We start from the raw sequence: 21,052 nt of genomic DNA, 5'->3' as shown, positions 1-21,052 counted from the left end.
ACAGGCAGTTGGATCCAGAATCCAAGGTCTTAATTCCAATGCCAAGAAAAGTTCGGAAGGGACTATTTTCCTCTGGGTTCTCTTAACAGCTTTTGCATTCAATCTGTTATGATATCTCATGTTCTATAGCCTATGGAGTATACCACTATAAAGTTGTGAAAAGAGAAATAAGGTCTTAGTGTCATTATAAAAATAGTTTTGAACTTAGAGAGCACCTACAAACATCTCAAGGACCCCAGGAAATTCCAGACCACACTTTGAGGACCACTACATTATACAGTATTGCCTCTCACTGGCTGAATATCTCCTAAGCATTAGAGGTCTTACCTGTATCATCTCACTTGTCCTGACAGTCCTCAGGGTAGGTATGTCTTTTGTCATAGTCATAAAAATTGAAGCTCAAAGTGGTTAGCTTTTCTGAAACACAAAAGGAGTGTGATTTAGAAAGAGGATTTGAGTCAAGGTCCCTAAATTCAAATCCCATAATCCTATGTTGTTTATGGTATAGAAAAAAATTCAGCAGACTCAAAAAACTAAGTAACGGGCTTTCATTTCTGCTATTTGCTGGAAGCAGCTTAGGTTATAGGTGCATGTGTGAAGGTGAGGGATACAACACGGCAGGAAAAATAAGTAACTTTGTTTACTTCCAGTGAAGTTAGGTTCTGATGAAAAATACTTGGCAACTGAATGATGTACAGATGTGTGAGGCTTGAGATATATTTAAGGGTGCAAAGTCTTGGGCTTGTAAGTCAGAAGTAGGTTTAAATGTTGTCTTGAAGTCAAAAAATAGTAGATGCAAGTTGTGGAGAAAAGAGAATGCTTATACACTGTGGGGAGGAATGTAAATTAGTTCTGCCACTGTAAAAAAAGCAGTTTGGCAATTTCTTAAAGAACTCACAGCAGAATTACTATTCAACCCAGCAATCCCATTATTGGGTACATACCCAAAAGAATATAAATCGTTCAACCATAAACACATATGAACCTGTATGTTCACTGCAGCACTATTTGCAATAGCAAAAACATGGAATCAACCTAAATGCCCATCAACAGTAGACTGGATAAAGAAAATGTGGTACATATACATCATGGAATACTGCATAGCCATAGAAAAGAATGAGATCATGTCCTTTGCAGCAACATAGATGAAGCTGGAGGCCATCATCCTAAGCAAACTAACACAGGAACTGAAAAGAAAATACTGCATGTGTTCTCACTTATGAGTGGGAGCTAAACATTGAGTACATATGGACACAAAAAAGGGAACAACAGGCACTGGGGCCTACTTGAGGGTGGAGGATGGGAGGAGGGTGAGGATCAAAAAGCTACTATTGGGTACTATGCTTATTACCTGGGTGACAAAGTAACCTGTATATCAAACCCCCGTGACATGCCACTTACCTGTATAACACATCTGCACATGTACTCCTGAACCTAAAATAAAATTTAAAAAACAAAAGAAAGAAGAAAGGTTAAAATTATTAGAAATAAAGATAGAAGACTTCTTTACAACATCAAGGTAGTAAAGAATTTCTCAAACAGATCCCAGAACATGAATAGTACCAATAGGAACTGATACAACCCATTTAGTCGTTATTAAGAATGTTACACAAGTGTGACAAGAGCAGCTACAAATCAAAGCCTTTTAGCAACAGAAATAACCAACAAAATTAATGAGATATAGAATATGTAAAATCCTCCTATACATTAATAGAAAAATACAACTTGATGAGAACTTAGTCCAACGCCATGCATAGCCATTTCACAGGAGAAGAAAACAAAAGTTAATATATGAAAAGCATTCAATTTCTTAAGTAATTGTGGAATGAAAGGAACTCTCCTACCACGATGGTATGAGTGTAAATGAAGACAACCACTTTAAAAACTAATTCCCTAGTAAAGGTAAAGATACACATGCTTTATCACCCAACAATTCCACTGCTAGTTAATATATACAAGAGAAATTCTTTTTTTTTTTTTTTTTTTTTTTTTGAGACGGAGTCTCGCTCTGTCGCCCAGGCTGGAGTGCAGTGGAGCGATCTCGGCTCACTGCAAGCTCCGCCTCCCGGGTTCACGCCATTCTCCTGCCTCAGCCTCCTGAGTAGCTGCGACTACAGGCGCCCACAACCGCGCCCGGCTAATTTTTTGTATTTTTAGTAGAGACGGGGTTTCACCGTGGTCTCGATCTCCTGACCTTGTGATCCGCCCGCCTCGGCCTCCCAAAGTGCTGGGATTACAGGCATGAGCCACCGCGCCCGGCCGAGAAATTCTTATATGTGTGCAACACACGACGTGTACAAATGTTTCCAGAGCAGGATTGTCTGCAATACCTCAAATGTCCAGGGACAGAGAACAGATCAATTGTACCACATTCCCTCCTGGAGGACCACATATTGCTAAAAATAAATTACTCGAAGCAAATCAACAAAGATGAGTTTTACACATTTAATGTTGAGCAAAAAAAGCAAGTCACAAAAGAACATCTTATTAATTCTACCTAAATAATGATTACAAAACACAAAAACTAAGCAATATGTCATGTGAAATATAAACATATGTGGAAAGACAAAATATAATGAAAAGGAAGAGAGTGATAAACACCAAATTCAGCATAATGATGAGCTCTGATAAAGAGGGTGACTTGGGGAAGGATAACACGAGAGCCTTCAAAGGTATCAGCGACACTCTTGTATCTCTAATCATGGCTGTGGGTACATGGTTTTTTGTCCCACTGTTACAAGTAATTTTTCATACATATTATTTAATTTTTTGAGAAATACAATTGAGAAAGCAAAACATCTTGTTTTCATTAAATTGTTTATTACATAATGATATTTTTGTAGTCAACACCTGCAGAAAAATGTTACTGTTACATATCAGTCTCCAATGATAGCATATTTATTGGTACATAAGAGAAAAAAAAACTCTTTTCAATAACTATGAGGTCATATAATTGCATTTTTTTCTTCAGCTATATTCCCACATCACAAAAGCAAAGGGAGTGATCCAGTAATCTGCACACGGGAGTACATCAGACATTTTTATATCTTAAAACGAATAATAATAAATGTTTTGCCATTTAAAGCTGTGTCACTTGAACAAATTAATCTTTGTGGGCTTAAAATTTTTATACTAGAATTCAATAATCATAATACCTACCTAATGGGTTTACTGTGAACCTTCAATGAAACGTGGAAAGTGAGTTTATCAGTGCCTGGAACTTAAAAATCACTTAGTAAATGGTAGCTTTTAAAATTTATCATTGAGATTTTCTTGCTCTAAACATCACTTATTTTACCATTTACCAGCTTTGCAACTTGGGAATGGCTTCCTCCATTTCCTGAACTTTAGTTTCCACAATTATAAAACAGAATCAATATTATATGTGGGGTAAGGTTTATATGTGGACAATTCTTGACATAAAAGTAATTATTTAATTAATAATACCTTCCTAGCTGTTCCAAATGTAAAGCAGTCCCTTAAAATAGAAAGAAGACCCTGTAAACTATAAAGTTCTTAAGTACTTCGATTTACATTTTCCTTAGTACGAATTATTTACAAGTGCAGCAATGGGATTTTCTGACCTGTAACCAAGTCCTATTTGCAATTAGATCTTTAGCCTCACCTCTGACGAGCCCTATGTCTCCTTTACCAATTCTCTGACACCAAAACCCTCCAACAGCAGATAATTCTGGGTGCCAGGGCCTTGCAGAGCAGTTGGGAACATGGCATAATGTTACTTCTTAATTTTGGAGAGCCTGGGGACAATCGCCTGGGTGAAAGAAACAGCCAAACAGAACTATTCTTTCTCAGGATTGCCAGGGACACGGCAATCCCAAAAACTGACCCTGCTTTCAAGGGACAAGGAGACAATGGCTGATTAAGGCAAGGACACAAATAATTATGATGTAGCATACAGTTTTCACACAGAGGGCAATGATGAAAAAAATTGGAGTGCTAGGACGTGCAGAGAGTAAAAAGGAAATTCACGTCAGGAAAATACAAACTGAATAAAAGTTGGCACACTTTTATGTAGACTTTAAGATTGTCTTTTGGAAGCAAGGTTACTAGATAATGAAAATAGGCTTAATTCAAAGAGAAATATTTTACATATGTTATCAACCTAATAAAATATTCTCACGCCTTGGGGGAAGAGTGATGGTGATACACCAAACAAGGTGCTACTGACAAATCCAAATTGTAGTGAGAATTTCAACACACTCAGGCACTAAAATGTTGATCATTCAAATCAGCAAAGGCAAGTAAATGTTTATGTATTCATACAAATTAAAGTTCAAGTTTATTTGGGAAGAATCATACATAGAGCCACCTAAGTTATCTTGCTGGCCACAAAGTAGCAAACAACCTGAGACTGACTAGGGAAATACAGGGCTCAAACAGAGAAAAGGAGGCAAAAGACCAAGTTGTGCAGCCACAACTCAAGTCCCTTGGCTGCCATATATTTGCCAAGTCCTGACCCTGTTCCCATGCCAACTAAAATGAAGGCACATGCCTCTAATCACCCCACCCATCCAGGACTCAAACCTCAAATCATCCACAACTCAGACCCTAGGTAACTGTCCTCCCATCACCAACCACTCAAGCATTTCAGCAGATATGCATAGACCCTCAATTAGAATGTTAAATGGATGATGGATCTTCTGTTCCCACTCTCCTTCACTCTACAGCATTTCTGAGAGGTGACTGCATGGCTTTTTGAGTATTCTTGAAGAAGTAAATTCTCTATTCAAATGGTAGCCAGTTCCCCTAATGAACCGCTCCAATGATTTTTTTTTTAAAGTGGCATCTTTTTAAATATCACACCACAATCAGCCTTCCCAGAACTACTTCTTCCCAGTGGATCTAATCCTATGGTTCCAAACTATTTTAAATTTAAAAAGAGAGGCAGAAAGAGAAAGAGAGAAGAGATGAAAAAGAGAGACAGGAATGAACCTCGAATTAGGCAACAGAGCTGCCTACCATATTTCATCCTTTTAGATTAAACGAACAAATAATTACCTAACTATAGCTCTGTATCGCTAATAAAATGAAGCAATGAACAAGAAAATAAAAATGTAATAAAAAATTCCACATATGAACATAAAAGTTGAATACTGTAGGGGGAGAGAGAGGACAATATCTTTGGGCAAAACTCTGATTCACATCCCAAATATTTAGACTCTCCTGACACCACCAACTTCTTCCATTTCCCTACTTGATCTAGCACTGGGCTTGATGACCCTGCGGCTCCAGACTAGACTAAAAAGAGAGGGGACACAAGGGAACTTGCCAGATGGAAGAAAAAGGTGGGTTCAGAGGTGAAAGTGCTATTTCAATTTACATCTCCAAATATGGAGGCTAATTCTTGCTTTGAGTGGCTGGGTACATGTACTACGGCACTGAAGTATACTTTTAGGCCATTTCTGCTAAATCTGACACAAGATATATACATGGTTCATTAGAAACCTAAGTGTGAGCAAATGAGGACAATATTTGAGGACCCCTAAGTATAGTGCTCCCAAGTGTACAGCCTCAGTGATTCTTGAATCTCTGCATGGATGCCTCCTCCCCACCTACTCAGCCCTAAAAGTGAAGCAAGAAGGTGAAATCCAGTGCTAACAGTCCATCTTTGGCCAACTTCTAGACTCTTTCTTGTCCTTAGGGACCCGCCATCCACACCTGCTTATAGGGTGGGGGCTGCAGAAGTTCTTCTAATTAAGGTCACATGAGCATGCCAGGCAGTCCCCTGGGGTCTTTTTCAAGAAGTGAAACCTGGTAAGGCAGAAACTTTTTCTGCACCTCCTTCAGCTATGGTAAGTGTTAAACCAAAGTAATTGGAGCGAAGCCCAAGGTAGCGGAAGCTACTGATTTCCTGTCACCTGGTATCTTATCAGCGATTTCATCCTCAGGCCTGGACTACCTCACTCACCCTCCCAGTGTGCTTGAGAAACGAGCTGCACCCACTGAACTCTGCAGCCAGCATCCAAATCAGCCCTTGAGATTTGAGGCCTTGGAGACTCAGGTAAGGCATCAATTTGTTTTCTTTACATGACTTAAAGGAGGTGATGGATAAGGTATAGAATGGTTTTGAAAACTGGAGGTTCTTGGTCTTAATTCTAGAGTTTCCCTAGTCAGACTTCCTAAAAGTTCTATTACTTAAGGAGGGGTGATGATATCAAGGCTTGCTGCCCACTCACTCCTCTAACCACTCTCCCTCTCAACAATTACCCTATGCAGTCAACTGTGAAATCATTCCACAAAAGTAGTAGATTGCAGCATAGAGATTAAATCATGGTTTCTAAACCATTGGGTTCAAACTGGAGCTCTACCACTTACAAGCCATATAACCTTGGGCAAATCGCTAAACCTCTAAAGGCTCAACTTCCTTATCTATAAAATGGGGTCAATGGTAATACCCACTATATTGTGAAAATTAGAACTAAAATCCTGCATCCCTTAGGACTTCCCAATACCAAATGAGAAAATAAACAGTCATAGCCATAATGAAAAAAAACTCCATTCCTCTTCCTTTAAATGCTTTTGTCTACATTAAATGTAAATATACCTAGAAGTACAGGTGGCTTTACAGGCTAACATTTTCTGGAGGGGATTTGTGGACATCAAGTTGAGCACGAAATCCTGCCTCAAATCTATCACATGGAAAACCAAGAGCGAGAGGGGCCACTGCAGGTGGGAGGTAGCTCTAATGAAGGAAAACAAGGATTAATTTTAATCATGCTATTACTGTTTTCTGAATCCAGTATATAAGTGACTCCCTGTTTCCCATAAAATGGCTTAGTCTCACTGAGAATCTGGTGGAAAGAAATGTTTAATCCAGCATTGTGAGCATTTGTGTGTGTGCGTTTTGTTTGTTTGTTTGTGTTTTAGTGGAGACAAGGTTTCTCCATGTTGGTCAAGCTGGTCTCTAGCTCCTGACCTCAGGGTATTCGACTGCCTCAGCTTCCCAAAGTGCTGGGATTACAGGCGTGAGCCACTGTGCCTGGCCATTGTGAGCATTTGTAAAGCTTCCCTGAGGAAGTAGCTGAGTTTGATGTTCAGCTTAACATTACTGAACTCATAGGACATAGAAAACAGGTTCCCTCTGCAAGTCTAGTAGGACACAGGATTCTCCGAAGAAAGTAGTTGGTGTCTAGTAAGGAAAGCAAAGAGCTAGGAGCTCTGAAGAATTCCTTGCAAACAGGCAAGGAGAGCAGGGACGCCCTCAGGTGATGAGCATATCTAATGCAGAGTTTGATTGAAAGCAAAGAGGGAGGGAGAAGGAACACTTCAAAGTTGAGAAGGTTCAAGAAAGAAGGTAGAGGACATGTGTAGACCAGTGGCTCTGGTGGTGAGAGTGGGCTATGAGCTTGGGAAGTCATACACGGCTGAATTCCAAAGGCCTGGAGGGGTCAGATGAAGGGTTTCGCCAGCAGGTAATGACAGGCCAGCAAAGGAGTTCAGGCTCAGGAAGAGCATCACTCAAAGCAGTGACTGGGAGCTTGATGTAGTGGCCTTGTGGACAATGGATTGGAAAAGAGAAAGACTGAAGGCAGAAAAGCATGAATGGAAATGAGAAACTCACAGGTTACTCTGGATATAGAAAACAGACCCACATGCAAAATGTGTTGCATAGGTAGAAATGGTATGACTTGGCCACTGACTGACGAATAGCCAAGATGAAGATGGACTGAGAGATGATGGAGCTAAAGTGAAATGTGGTCCCAACTATCTAAACCTTGGTGGCAGGAGAAACAAATAAAACAATCTGAGACATGAGGCCTGAGGGAAGACCACTGACTTTACAGCACAGTCCTCAAAGATAAGTTTCAGTTTCAGTGACCAGCAGAAACTGGTTGCGAAGCATTGAGAAGTGAGTGGGTGGAGAGGAGGTAGGGGAAGAGAGTGGGTAGCAAAGCTTTGAAGAAGCTGCGGTGAAGAAAAAGGGAGCCTGGGCAGTGGCCAAGAACATTGCTAGATTAAAAGAAGAAAGCTTTGGGATTCAGGGGCACCGCAGTACATTTTAGTCATTAAAGGAGTATTTAGCACCTTAGCAAATGCAAATTATCTCATTTTCTCAAAATGATACTTTGAAATGGGGAAGGCAACTATTACCCTAAACTTACAGAGACCACAAGAGGAGCAAGCAAGAGAGCTGAGATTAACTGTCTGCTACATATTGCCAGAAATTGGGAGAGTGAAGGTGCAAAGCAGAAATAATTTCTTGGAAGGGCTAACAGCTTGGTTGGACTGAGATGGGCTGAAAAGCACTGAGGGAAGGGAAGCAAGAGCATTGTTCCTCGGAGATAAGTGCACAGGAGGCCAGAAGGAATAAAAATGCAAAGCAATTTTGAGTGGAAAAGAATGAAGGTGAGGTAACAAAAGTGAGGTAGTTTTAGGCTGGGTGTGGTGGTTCACGCCTGTAATCCCAGCACTTTGGGAGGCTGAGGTGGGTGGATCCCGAGGTCAGGAGATTGAGACCATCCTGGCTAACATGGTGAAACCCTGTCTCTACTAAAAATACAAAAAATTAGTCGGGCTTGGTGGTGGCCGCCTGTAGTCCTAGCTACTTGGGAGGCTGAGGCAGGAGAATGATGTGAACCTGGGAGGCGGAGCTTGCAGGGAGCCAAGATCGCCTCACTGCACTCCAGTCTGGGCAACAGAGCTAGACTCCGTCTCAAAAAAAAAAAAAAAAAAGTGAGGCAGTTTTAAATTTCTCAGTATATGATGGTACGAGTGGACTTAAAAGTCTATTCAAACCAAAACTCATAAAGGCTGTGAGATCTTCTTCAGTGGATGGACATGAAAACAGGGGTGCCTTTAAAAATAAAAAAACAGGCCTGGCGCAGTGGCTCACGCTTGTAATCTCAGCACTTTGGGAAGCCAAGGTGGGCGGATCACAAGGTCAGCAGATCAAGACCATCCTGGCTAACACGGTGAAACTCCATCTCTATTAAAAATACAAAACATTAGCCGGGCGTGGTGGTGGGCACCTGTAGTCCCAGCCACTCGGGAGGCTGAGGCAGGAGGATGGCGTGAACCCAGGAGGCGGAGGTTGCAGTGAGGCCAGATCGCACGACTGCACTCCAGCCTGGGCGACAGAGCGAGACTCCATCTCAAAAATAAATAAATAAATAAATAAATAAATAAAATAAAATAAAAATAAAAAAATATTTGCAGGAGTTAGTGTGAGTAATTAAATGGGGTACTGACTGATCACCTGAGTCTTGATTTTAACATTCATGCTGATTTGGACACCAGCAAATGTAAAATTTTATTGTTATCCTATTTTGGCTAATGTGGTCCATAACCCCTACTAATCTACCAACTAGTCTTTGAGCATAGCTGTGCATTGGGCACTAAGTCATTGTGAACAATTTATTTTAATGATAAGGCAAAACTGCGAGAATCTACAATCTCCATAGGAGTATGTGGGCTAGTTTTATGTATTTATTAATTCTCATGGAACGAAAGTTTTTCATTACAGAGTCAGCCCACAATGCCATAAATCAATTAATATATTTACCTCTCATATATATGAGATATATATATATATATCTCATCTCACATATATGATATATATCTCATCTCATATATATGAGATATATATCTCATCTCATATATATGAGATATATATCTCATCTCATATATATGAGATATATATCTCTCAATATATATATCTCATCTCATATATATATGACAGAGAGATAGTTTCCACAAAAAACAAAAAACAGAGAAAGAACTCATGTGTTTGTTTATAAACTATTTTATACAAATATTTAAGTCTTGTAGAAATATAGCTGCCATCGTGAGATACCATTTTAACAGAGAAATAAAATATCACACACACACACACACACATAAACACACACACACACACAGCTCTTGTGGTCATTATTGCCATTAGTCACAACAGGCACAGCCCAAGTAGAATTGGCTTACAAAAAAGGTTTTTCTCACCAACAATACAGACACAGCTTTAATCAAGCAGTTGATTAATAAAATGAAATTAAAACAACGGTAGTCCAATCATCTCCTTCAGTTCAAATAATTGATGACTTTTGCACTTTAAGTAATCTTCACTAAAGTTACCCCCTAGGGCGGAGTGTAGTGACTCCCAGCTCATTCTATACTTGCCATACAACCTTCAGAGGTCTGAACCTCCATTTCCTCATCTGCAGAAAGTAGTCAAAATGCCTACTTATGAAGGTGTTGAGTGAGTTGGCAATACCATATACAATATCCCTAGTATGCAGTAGGTGCTCAGTAAACAACTATAATTATCTGGACTAGCCTATGGTACAGCAGAAAAAGCATCAACGTCAGAGCCATGGTGACTGCCTTCTAGCTTGGCTCTGATACTAACTGTGAGGTCTTTACCAAGGCACATTCTATACCCAGACTGCAGTTTCCTCATTTGTGAAATGAACAGAATGGTTTCTGAGGTTTGGACTAGCTCTAGAAATCCTACCTAGTGACCAGTATGCAAACTCTTTAGTGGGCTATATTGAAATATTCCTTTTTGTTAGAGGTCAAAGCAGATCCCCGGGATCGTGTGGCATCTGGCTATCTAGGGCAGGGGCAAAATCAAGTGAGAAACAACCAAAGTTTCTTCTCTTCCCCCTAGCCCATGCGCCAGACAGATAATAATTTTCAATCGATTTATAGTCATTCAAATAGTGCATATACTGGAAGGAGAAAAGAGGGGTTCATAAGGGAAAGGCTGAATTCCTCTTTCTCACAGAAGACAAAGCAGCCTGGTACCCTGGACGCCTCATTTGAGAGATCCAAGTCTTCATTTTAAATCTTTATGATGAAGATTTATCTGGGCGTGGTGGCTCACGGTTGTAATCCTAGCACTTTGGGAGGTGGAGGCGGGCAGATTGCTTGAGTCCAGGAGTTCAAGACCAGCCTGGGCAACATGGAAAGACCCCATCTCTAAAAAACATATAAAAATTAGCTGAGTATGGCGGTGGTTGCCTGTGGTCCCAGCTACTCCAGAGGCTGAGGCAGAAGGATCCCCTGAGCCCAGGAGATAGAGGCTGCAGTGAGCTGTGATCATGCCACTGCACTGCAGCCTGGGCGACAGAGAGAGGCCCTGTCATGAAAACAAACAAACAAACAAATAAATATTTACTAATTTTGTAACTTGGAACAAGTAACCTAACTTCTCCGTGCCCTTGTTTCCTCTTCTATAAAACGCAGGTGATGATTCACTCCTTGCCTATTCTATAAGACTGAGTCTATAAGACTCAGATGAGATGCCATGAATCAAATTTGCTTCTAGCTGTAAAGTAGGTATAAATGTGAGTGACAGTAGTCAGCTGCCTGTTTTACATCACATCTGCAGCTACTCAGCTCTGATTGACTTCAGTAAGATATACTTCAGCCTGTGGTCTAATGGCTGGGATACGGCGCTGGCTTCAGTAAGATATGTCACCTGAATAGACAGTCTTGATTTCCAATACATCTTACATGACTTACAATCAGTAAAGACAAGAGCAACGATGTGTCCTCAAAAGAGGGATTTTCAGATTCCAGGAAAGACCCAATCAAGTCCACATAAGCGCTTAACATAAACAACTGAATACTAAGGAAACCCAAGATGAAGATTGAACAGAATCTTAAAATATCTGAGCTGTAAAGGGCATTATTAATTGCCTTCTCACTTCAGAAATGAATAAATCATGAAAACTGATAAATAGCATTTACTACACTCTCCGTCTGTCCTAGGCACAATTACATATGTTAACTTATTTATGTCTTACATCTCAGAGAGGGGTACTGTTCTCATTTTACAGAAGGATAAAATAGAAACTAATGCTCAGTAAAGTACAAAGAAGAACAAGAATAGCAACAAAAATAACTATTTATTCCAACATGCGTTCTTTGCATACATTCATTTCTTCGATAATATTTATTAAGAAGTAACTAAATCCAAGAATTATTTTAGATACTGAACAAGACAGAACAAAATCTCAACTTTGATGGCACTTCCATTCTGTGGGGGAAGAGATAGATAATAAGCAAATAAATAAATAAGGTAATTTCCTACAGTGATCAATGCCGTAAAGCAAATAAGATAGGATTTTGTAAAAGACAGCAAATAGGAGTACGTGTTATAGGTTGAGGGTTCAAGGTAGGCTCCTCTAGGAGCTGACATTTGAGCTACACCTGAACCAAAAGACACTAGCCATGCACAGACCATGAGCCCAGTTAAGTGTTATAGCAGCCCATGAGATAAGAATTATTATTACTTCCATTTTACAGTTGAACCTGAGGCCCAGCGAATTTAAAGAACTTGCCCAATACATCAGAACAAATAGAGGAATCACTATTGAAACCTAGGCAATCCGACTCAGGAGGCCACAGTCTTACATACCGCATTAGAAAGCCCTATAGAGCCTTTTTTTTTTTCTTTGAGATAGAGTCTGGCTCTGTTGCCCGGGCTGTAATGCAGTGGCATGATCTCAGCTAACTGCAACCTCTGCCTCCTGGGTTCAAGCAATACACCTGCCTTAGCCTCCTGAGTAGCTGGGATTACAAGTGCACACCAAAACACCTGGCTAATTTTTGTATTTGTAGTAGAGATGGGTTTTTGCCATGTTAGCCAGGTTGGTCTCAAACTCCTGACCTCAGGTGATCCGCCTGCCTTGGCCTCCCAAAGTGCTGGGATTACAGGCGCAAGCCACCATGCCCGACCTAGAGAGCCTTCTTGATGTGACTTGCACAAGGTGGCAGAGTTAGAGATAGAAAGAGGCCTGGAATCGACCCCTCCTGCTTCTACAGATAGTCCTCACCGTACTCTGCAATGTTGCCTCTGGCCCATCATAATGCACAAAGGCAGATAAGCAAAAGGACAAGGACAAGTCCATTGAAAATACATTTTCCAATATTAAAGCACAAGAAAAGCATCGAGGAATAAGAAACAAAGAGGACATGCAGTCACATATGCAAGGTGTTCTCTACAAAGATAAAGTATGCCCCAAACCCAGTTGCCAAGATCACTGGCAGGGACTCCTGGGCCCACATGCTCTTCCTAAACAACCCCTCCATCTCCTTTCTCAGAACTCAGCAGTAGGCCTTGCTTAAGATCCAAGGTCACTCGGAAGAGGCCATGTCTACCCTCAATGACACTCATAGTGGAAATGCTGAGAGAAGCATTCAGATGCATGACACAAGGTAAGATTGCCAAAAATCTTGTTCTTGCTCTCCTCACTTTGTTATTTGTTTTATTTTTAGGAGTTTTGAGAGTAAAATGACAACACCCAGAAATTCAGTAAATGGGACTTTCCCAGCAGAGCCAATGAAAGGCCCTATTGCTATGCAACCTGGTCCAAAACCACTCCTCAGGAGGATGTCTTCACTGGTGGGTCCCACGCAAAGCTTCTTCATGAGGGAATCTAAGGCTTTGGGGGTAAGTCCGTTGCCTTCCATCCCAAGTCATAGGGATTTTCTGGCTGACAGAAGCTGATGCTGTAGGCCACATACAGAATTCAATCCAACCTGAAGAATTGGGACCCAACCTGGTGTGTTCTTTACGTCTAACACAGCGGGCCAAATCAGGTGCATCAGATAAGTCACCGCCTAGATAACCTCTGGGTGATCTTATGTCACCTTTTGGTTTTGGGGTTTGTATATTCAGGGGTCCCCCATCCCAGTCCATTGCCAGAATCCCAGGCATACCTGCTCCCTGGAAATAACCCATGTGGTTGAGGAAACAGATTTGAACAAGAAAAAGACAAAATTCTTGGCACCTCCACTGCTTCCTTTAGGCATTCCTCACAGCTCCAAGTCAGGAGTCAGGGCTTCCAACCTTGTCTTTGCCTGCTAGCAGTGATGATTTTGGCTCATCCATTGCTGCCTCTGTTCTCTCCCCAGGCTGTCCAGATTATGAATGGGCTCTTCCACATTGCCCTGGGGGGTCTTCTGATGATCCCAGCAGGGATCTATGCACCCATCTGTGTGACTGTGTGGTACCCTCTGTGGGGAGGCATTATGGTGAGTAAAAGAATAGCAGCCATTCGGGAAATGAGGCAGACAAAAATGTTAAAAGGCTCCACAGGGATATGCCAGACTATTTCTGTGTTGAGGGAAATATTATTGGGTTAAACTAATTAAGAAGACAGGTTGACCAAATTGAGTATAAATCCCATGGTTGAGAGTCAGTGTTCCGGTTTCATGTGAATTCAGAGAAGGGGGCCCTGCATGGATCTCACAGGGACTGTCCAAAGCAAGAACACTCCAAAGTCAGTTCTGGTAGGGAGGGTGGCCCTAGACTTTTAGACTAGATAGCAAGATGTTTTGGAAAGCAAGAGGGAGCAGGAGCATCCACTTCTTCCCATCTACTCCTTCTTGCTTACAATTCTGTTTAGTTGCTATGGTACCTGGTGAAATTTGTCCCATCACAAATCAGTCTTATTTTGCTTATCAACAGAGCAGCACTCTTTTGGCTGTTTTATGTACATGTTTTCCAAATCTGTAACCCTGTCTGGGTGTGGCACATAGGACAGTGATGTTTATTTCCCCATGACACTTTTCATAGTTGCCACTGTAAGTCCAGGATTAAAATTTTCCAAACAAGTAGAGATGGGTTAGAACAAGAGTTTCCTCCATTCTACAGCCTGAACGTGAGAAAAGGAAGATGAAAAATAGTCATCATCACTTCCTGTAACAGCCAGTGTTTTAATGGAGTGCCTGTGCCGTTCAGGTCAAGTATTTCTTTCTGCATCAATTCACTCTTCAGAGGTCATCAGAGTCATTTATGTCACTGTGAACCCCCAAAGGGCAGTTCCACAAGTTAAAAACAAAGAAAAACTAAAAATAAAACTTTAAAATTCATGGTATGAGTATTAATTGATGAGGAAATAGGAATTCTGTCTCTTTGGTCTTATTATAATCCTAGTCACAGATCCCGATGATTGAGTAAAAGGCATGAATTTAGTGTCACTGAGCCTGAATAAAGGAGAACTATGACGGCCGAAAAATGAATAAAAGTGACAAAAATGGGTGGATGGTTGTGTGAAAGTTGCTGAAAGTGTAGGCTTCTTTCTGACCAGTTATCAATGTTAAAAAGTGATCTCCCTCTCTCCTCTTTCTCCTGCCTTGCCCACCCCTCTCCACCTCCCCCACCTCTCTTTTTTACAGTATATTATTTCCGGATCACTCCTGGCAGCAACGGAGAAAAACTCCAGGAAGTGTTTGGCAAGTAACCATATGTCCTTCTTTCCCACGTGTCAGAGAAGTACCTATTTTTTCGGTTAAAAACTGAGGCCCTTAAAAAGCCAAGGTATCACAGCCTCTCAGCCCTAAAAAGCAAAGACCTTCCACAATGTTCTTGTGATTTTATTCATGAAAAAACTTAGAAGTGAGGTCTATCTGAAGTTTGTTCATGGGAACAGAACTAAAAGCAGATCCATGAAAACCATACCTAGAGTCTTATGAATGTTAAATGCTATGTGAAAATAATAGACCTTTCTGAAAGTCCTATCATTTCTCCCAGATCACCCTTTAGGAAAATTATCTGATCAATGTCATGATTGATTCAAATTCTAGCTAAGCTATTTTTTGGCCATAACATTGAACAAGTCAGTTTACCTCTATGTACCTCTGAGTTTTCACCTAGAAAGGAAGGGTAACAGTCCTTGCTACCATGTGACGTCACAATGGAGCTGAAAGGCAGTAGAGTGTGTGATGGTGCTTCAGAGGCTATACGGTGCTACACTGCGGTCTTGCCCATAAAACCCCTAGCGACTCATCCACATCCAGAGGAAACTGGCCTGCAGAGATGCTGATGCTGTATGGATGAAAAAAGTTTACCAGCAAGTTTGCTCCCAAAAAATTCCACCCCCAACACTGTCTCTTACTAAACTGAGTCACTTTCATAATCAACAAGGGAATGGGTGGATTGAGATGGTTCCCCTCTTAAAGTGGCCTGAAAAACTCAGTTTTGGGGGAAAAACGTTTTACGACATCAAATTATTCTCCAGATACAGCCAGACCTACTGACTTGCCATGTGTAGGTCGTAGAGCCAGGAATGAAATATGTGCAGCATAAAATAATAATCAATAATCTCATATCATTACGGTACTTGTTACTTATATTTTCCTGTTTCAACCTTTTATCATCTTTGCAAGGTAGAACGTTCACACTGATGTTCTCGCACTTATGCTACCCAGAGACATCAGCCCTAATTGTATTTTGGAAGATAGGTAACTGGGGCTGATCGCAGCCCATGGCAGCAGGGATAGGTGTTGTTACTGTTGTTGCTTCTGCTCTTTTAATTTCCATTTATTTGATAGTACAGATCTAGAGGGTTCTAGCTGAACCTTCCCAACCTAGACTTCACAATACCATCCCACTAAAGTGTGATACAAGAACCGTCTTCTCTCTCTTCCCTCTACCTATTTATGAAGGCATATAATAAACTGGATAATATTTATCTTCACCTATTCAACAAATATTTATTGAATGCCTATTAGGATGGTGGCAGTGGCAGTGAAGGAAGTGCAAGGATACAAGATATAGATTCAAGGGTTACTCTTAGAAATTTTGCTTTGTAAAACAGATGGATGGTGAATGAGATAGGGAAGACGGAGAAAAGAACAGGATAGAGACATGATTTTATTTTATAGAGACAAGGACGTTAAAAACAACCAAGAGAACTTCAGTATATTTAGTTGTAGTTGCTTTGTGAGTCAGGGGAGTAGCATTTGGAATTCCCTCCCAGACTATGTTTTCCAAAGGGAAATCAAACCCAATTAATAATCTGTGTCTCCATTTCAGGTCAAAGGAAAAATGATAATGAATTCATTGAGCCTCTTTGCTGCCATTTCTGGAATGATTCTTTCAATCATGGACATACTTAATATTAAAATTTCCCATTTTTTAAAAATGGAGAGTCTGAATTTTATTAGAGTTCACACACTATATATTAACATATACAACTGTGAACCAGCTAATCCCTCTGAGAAAAACTCTCCATCTACTCAATACTGTTACAGCATACAATCTCTGTTCCTGGTAAGTGTGAAACTGGATTGCTCTCCAGGGCGGAAGGATGACTGGTTTATTAAGATCATGAATTCTGGATTCATCCAGACCACCTGAGTTTGCTAGTTATTGTCTATGTAGCTGTGGGCAAGAATTTTAACCACACTCTGCCTCAACTTCTTCAACTGTAAAATGGGGATGGTAACACTATTTATCTAATAGGGTTGTTCTGAGTAGTAAGTAAGTTAATATATACAAAACATTTAGAACAGTGTTTGGTACCTAGAAGTGCTACATAAGCATTGGCTTTAACATCAATTATTGTTAACATCATTAGTGGCATTAATATTTATCGTTATATTGACTAAGATGAGCACAGAAGAAATACCTAAGATGTTATGAATGTCTTTTGCCCAAGGACTTTTAAACATAGAGTTTGAAAGAGATTTTTTTAAAAATGCATACCCCAAGGATGAAGAGGTCCCCTCGGCATGATTCCATACCAACTAAGACTGAATGCAATTTAATTTGAGACTCATTACTTATTCTTTCCTATATAGAATTGATTCTTCAACTGATTATTCATACCTTACTTTCTATCAGCAATACACATTAACCATCTGTTGTGTGCTGAAAGATGCTGAAAGATGTGTTTAGAGTTAGGGTTATAAAGACGCTGTCTCCTGTACTAGCAGTTCTCACAGCTAATCATTACTTGTCTAAAGAATTGACCTCTTAATCATTCAATTATAGTCAACAATAACTTATTGAATATCAACAATGTTTTTTGTGTCATTATTACATTTTTACCTTCATTCTTCTGTTGTTTTTCAGGGCATTTTGTCAGTGATGCTGATCTTTGCCTTCTTCCAGGAACTTGTAATAGCTGGCATCGTTGAGAATGAATGGAGAAGAACATGCTCCAGACCCAAATCTGTAAGTAGTAGCCCCTCTGGCCACAACCTCCCTCTAGAAAATCCACATCCACAAAGGATCATTTATGGAGAATGTAATCTGATGAGTCGTTGAAACTAGGAGCTTGATTTAAAAAAAAAAAAAAAAAAAAGGTCATGGCATGTTTCTAGAAAGCGAATGATATCAATAGTAAGGAACGATGTCTTGAAATTTGAAATAAGTCTGTAGTTAGAGCCCACAGTTCTACATTCTGTGCATCGTCGTCTTCTTCTTTTTTTTTTTTTTTTTTTGAGACAGAGTCTCACTTTGTCACCCAGGCTGGAGTGCAATGGTGCGAGCTCGGCTCACTGCAACCTCCACCTCGTGGGTTCAGGCGATTCTCCTGCCTCACCCTCTCAAGTAGCTGGGATTACAGGATCATGCCAGGGTAATTTTTGTATTTTTGTAGAGACGGGGGGTTCACCATGTTGGCCAGGCCGGTCTTGAACTCCCGACCTCAGGTGTTCCTCCTGCTTCAGCCTCCCAAAGTGCTGGGATTGCAGGCATGAGCCACCGTGCTCCGCCTCTGTGCATCTTCTTCTTAACCTTCCCTGCTGCTTGACTTCAGGCTTCCATCCTGATTTTGTGATTCCATATTCAGCGTGTAAAAGCAAGATGGTTGAAGGTTGAAGGCTGACTAAAGTCACTAGTTCTTTGGTTTCATTTTTCAGTATTCCCCTCTTCCCTACTTTTCACCTAATTCCTCTTCCAAGACAATAGGTTAAAGGGCTCCACAAATGGAAAAAAAAAGAGACCAATAATAGATATATTACTAACTGCTTCAGAACCAGACTGTTAGATTAAGAATAGAATTTAGAAATCATCACTAATTACTTCATTTTGCATTTAAAGAAAAATAGTATCAAAGAGGGAAAATTCTTCTCCCAGAGTTATATTCACGAAAGGCAAATCAGAACAACAATCTAAACTCCTCTATTACTGCAACGTTCTTTTCCCAATACCACGTGGTCATTCCAGGCACTATGGTAAATGTCTGCTGCCCTTGAAGATTTACTCAGACTTGAGTTTTAATAAGTGATTTGATAAGGATTTAAGCACCTGCAAAATAAATCCTGGCATTTAAAGGCATATAATAATAAGTAGCATAAAAACCAGGAGCTATTTGATAAATGTTTGTAGAGATTGTTGACAAAAGTGTCAATGGTAAAAGTAAAGAATAGTTTGTTTAATTTTGTGTTTTAGAGCGTAGTTCTCCTGTCAGCTGAAGAAAAAAAAGAACAAGTCATTGAAATAAAAGAAGAAGTGGTTGGGCTAACTGAAACATCTTCCCAACCAAAGAATGAAGAAGACATTGAAATTATTCCAATCCAAGAAGAGGAAGAAGAAGAAACAGAGACAAACTTTCCAGAACCTCCCCAAGATCAGGAATCTTCACCAATAGAAAATGACAGCTCTCCTTAAATGATTTCTTCTATTTTCTGTTTCCTTTTTTAAACATTAGTGTTCATAGCTTCCAAGAGACACGCTGACTTTCATTTCTTGAGGTACTCTGCACATACCCACCACATCTCTATCTGGCGTTTGCATGGAGTGACCATAGCCCCTTCTCTCTTACACTGAATGTAGAGAATGTAGCCATTGTAGCAGCTTGTGTTGTCATGATTCTTCTTTTGAGCAACTTTCTTACATTGAAGAAAGGCAGAATGAGTGCTTCAGAATGTGATTTCCTACTAACCTGTTCCTTGGATAGGCTTTTTAGTATGGTTGTTTTGGTTTTTTTTTTTTTTTTTTTTCATTTTCTCCATCAGCAACCAGAGAGACTGCACCTGATGGTAAAGATATATGACTACTTCACAACATTCCTAAACTATCTTTTTTTTTTTTTTTTTTCCACATCTATGCTTTTGGTGGAGTCCCTTTGGCATCACTGTTTTAAGGACGATTAAAAAAATAACAACTAGGGACAATACAGAACCTATTCCATTTATCTTTCTACAGGGCTGACATTGTGGCACGTTCTTAGAGTTACCACACCCCATGAGGGAAGCTCTAAATGGCCAACACTCATCTGTTTTTGTAAAAACAGCATAGCTTATACATGGACATGTCTCTGCCTTAACTCTTCCTGACTCCCACTCTAGGCTATTGTTTGCATGTCTACCTACTTTTAGCCTTTATGCAAGAAAAGAAAAAAATGACCATAGAAAATGCCACAATGAGGTGCCCAAATTTCAAATAATAATCAACATTTCATTGTATTTATAATTTCCAGATGACAAAGTATTTCATCAAATAACTTCATCTGATGTTCCATGATCAAGAAAACATCCCTCTCTCTATTTTACAAGTAATTCAAAGAGGTCAAATAACTTGTAAACAAGAAAAGGTAACTTATCAACAGTCATAACTAGTAATTACGAGAGCCTCGTTTCACAACGAGGTCTTCTTACTCAAATCCTGTGATGTTTGAGATAACCAAATTGTCTCTCCAATGTCTGCATAAACTGTGAGAGCCAAGTCAACAGCTTTTATCAAGAACTTACCCTCTGAGCAGCACTAAACAAGCACTGAGAGACACAGAGGGTCAGAGTCAGATTTTACCTATGGGGACAAAAAGACTCAGACTTCTACCACATTTGGAAAACTACTTGCATCATAAATATATAATTAACTGGTAGTTTATATAAAGCAGACACTAAGTGCTATAGACATTCTCAGAATATCCTACTCGGAAACAATGTAATTAAAATGCCAAATCTGAGTCAATAGCTGCCTTACTTTGCAATTCAGATATATTAGTACCTTACTTAGAAATAATGTTAACCTAGGGTGAGGTCACTATAATCTGTAGTCTATTATTTGGGCATTTGCTACATGATGAGTGCTGCCAGATTGTGGCAGGTAAAGAGACAATGTAATTTACACTCCCTGCGATATTTCTACATTTTTAGAGACCACTAGTGGAAGACATTCCTCAAAATTAGAAAAAAAAAGGAGATAGAACATTTCTGTCTATGTAAAGTTCTCAAAATTCGTTCTAAATTAATAAAACTATCTTTGTGCTCTTTTCTGCAACAGATGATTCCAACATGGGTGTTTGTCTATTCTTCTTTACTCTTGAAACATTAGACCATGGGAGGCTCTTAC

The 21,052-nt window shown here is 40.0% G+C and overlaps 2 protein-coding genes across 6 annotated transcripts in view; one reads left to right on the top strand and one right to left on the bottom strand.

Moving 5' to 3' along the window:
* LOC105464631 (membrane-spanning 4-domains subfamily A member 4A-like) overlaps window positions 1–21,052 on the bottom strand; it is a 356,637-nt gene that overhangs the window by 215,799 nt on the left and 119,786 nt on the right. For 3 of the 5 annotated variants that reach the window (XM_071074542.1, XM_071074541.1, XM_071074540.1), the window contains 2 exons: window positions 1,402–1,434; window positions 328–417 (listed from right to left, as the gene is read on the bottom strand). The gene's annotated coding sequence lies outside the window, so the exon portion shown is untranslated. Of the gene's footprint in view, window positions 1–327; window positions 418–1,401; window positions 1,435–17,800; window positions 17,941–21,052 lie in introns of those variants that run through there. The other 2 variants (XM_071074544.1, XM_071074543.1) reach the window with 2 other exon arrangements.
* On the top strand, window positions 5,878–20,938 carry LOC105464622 (membrane spanning 4-domains A1). The gene is made up of 7 exons (XM_011712652.3): window positions 5,878–6,022; window positions 13,240–13,414; window positions 13,879–13,998; window positions 15,145–15,201; window positions 16,784–17,020; window positions 17,825–17,926; window positions 19,148–20,938. Exons 2-7 carry the CDS (start codon window positions 13,256–13,258, stop codon window positions 19,364–19,366), a joined length of 894 nt encoding a protein of 297 aa, XP_011710954.1. The 5' UTR covers window positions 5,878–6,022; window positions 13,240–13,255; the 3' UTR covers window positions 19,367–20,938.

This window comes from Macaca nemestrina, chromosome 12 (genome assembly GCF_043159975.1).
Source record: "Macaca nemestrina isolate mMacNem1 chromosome 12, mMacNem.hap1, whole genome shotgun sequence".
Taxonomy (NCBI): Eukaryota; Metazoa; Chordata; class Mammalia; order Primates; family Cercopithecidae; genus Macaca; species Macaca nemestrina.
Note: the sequence above shows the minus strand (reverse complement) of the source record. Positions and strands in the feature narration are given on the sequence as shown.

Excerpts from the sequence above, each read along its gene's own strand:
- LOC105464622 (XM_011712652.3), top strand. The coding sequence starts at position 13,256 with ATGACAACACCCAGAAATTCAGTAAATGGGACTTTCCCAGCAGAGCCA. Across the intron at positions 13,415-13,878 it reads GGGAATCTAAGGCTTTGGGG|GCTGTCCAGATTATGAATGG; the intron begins GTAAGTCCGTTG and ends TTCTCTCCCCAG. Across the intron at positions 13,999-15,144 it reads CTCTGTGGGGAGGCATTATG|TATATTATTTCCGGATCACT; the intron begins GTGAGTAAAAGA and ends TCTTTTTTACAG.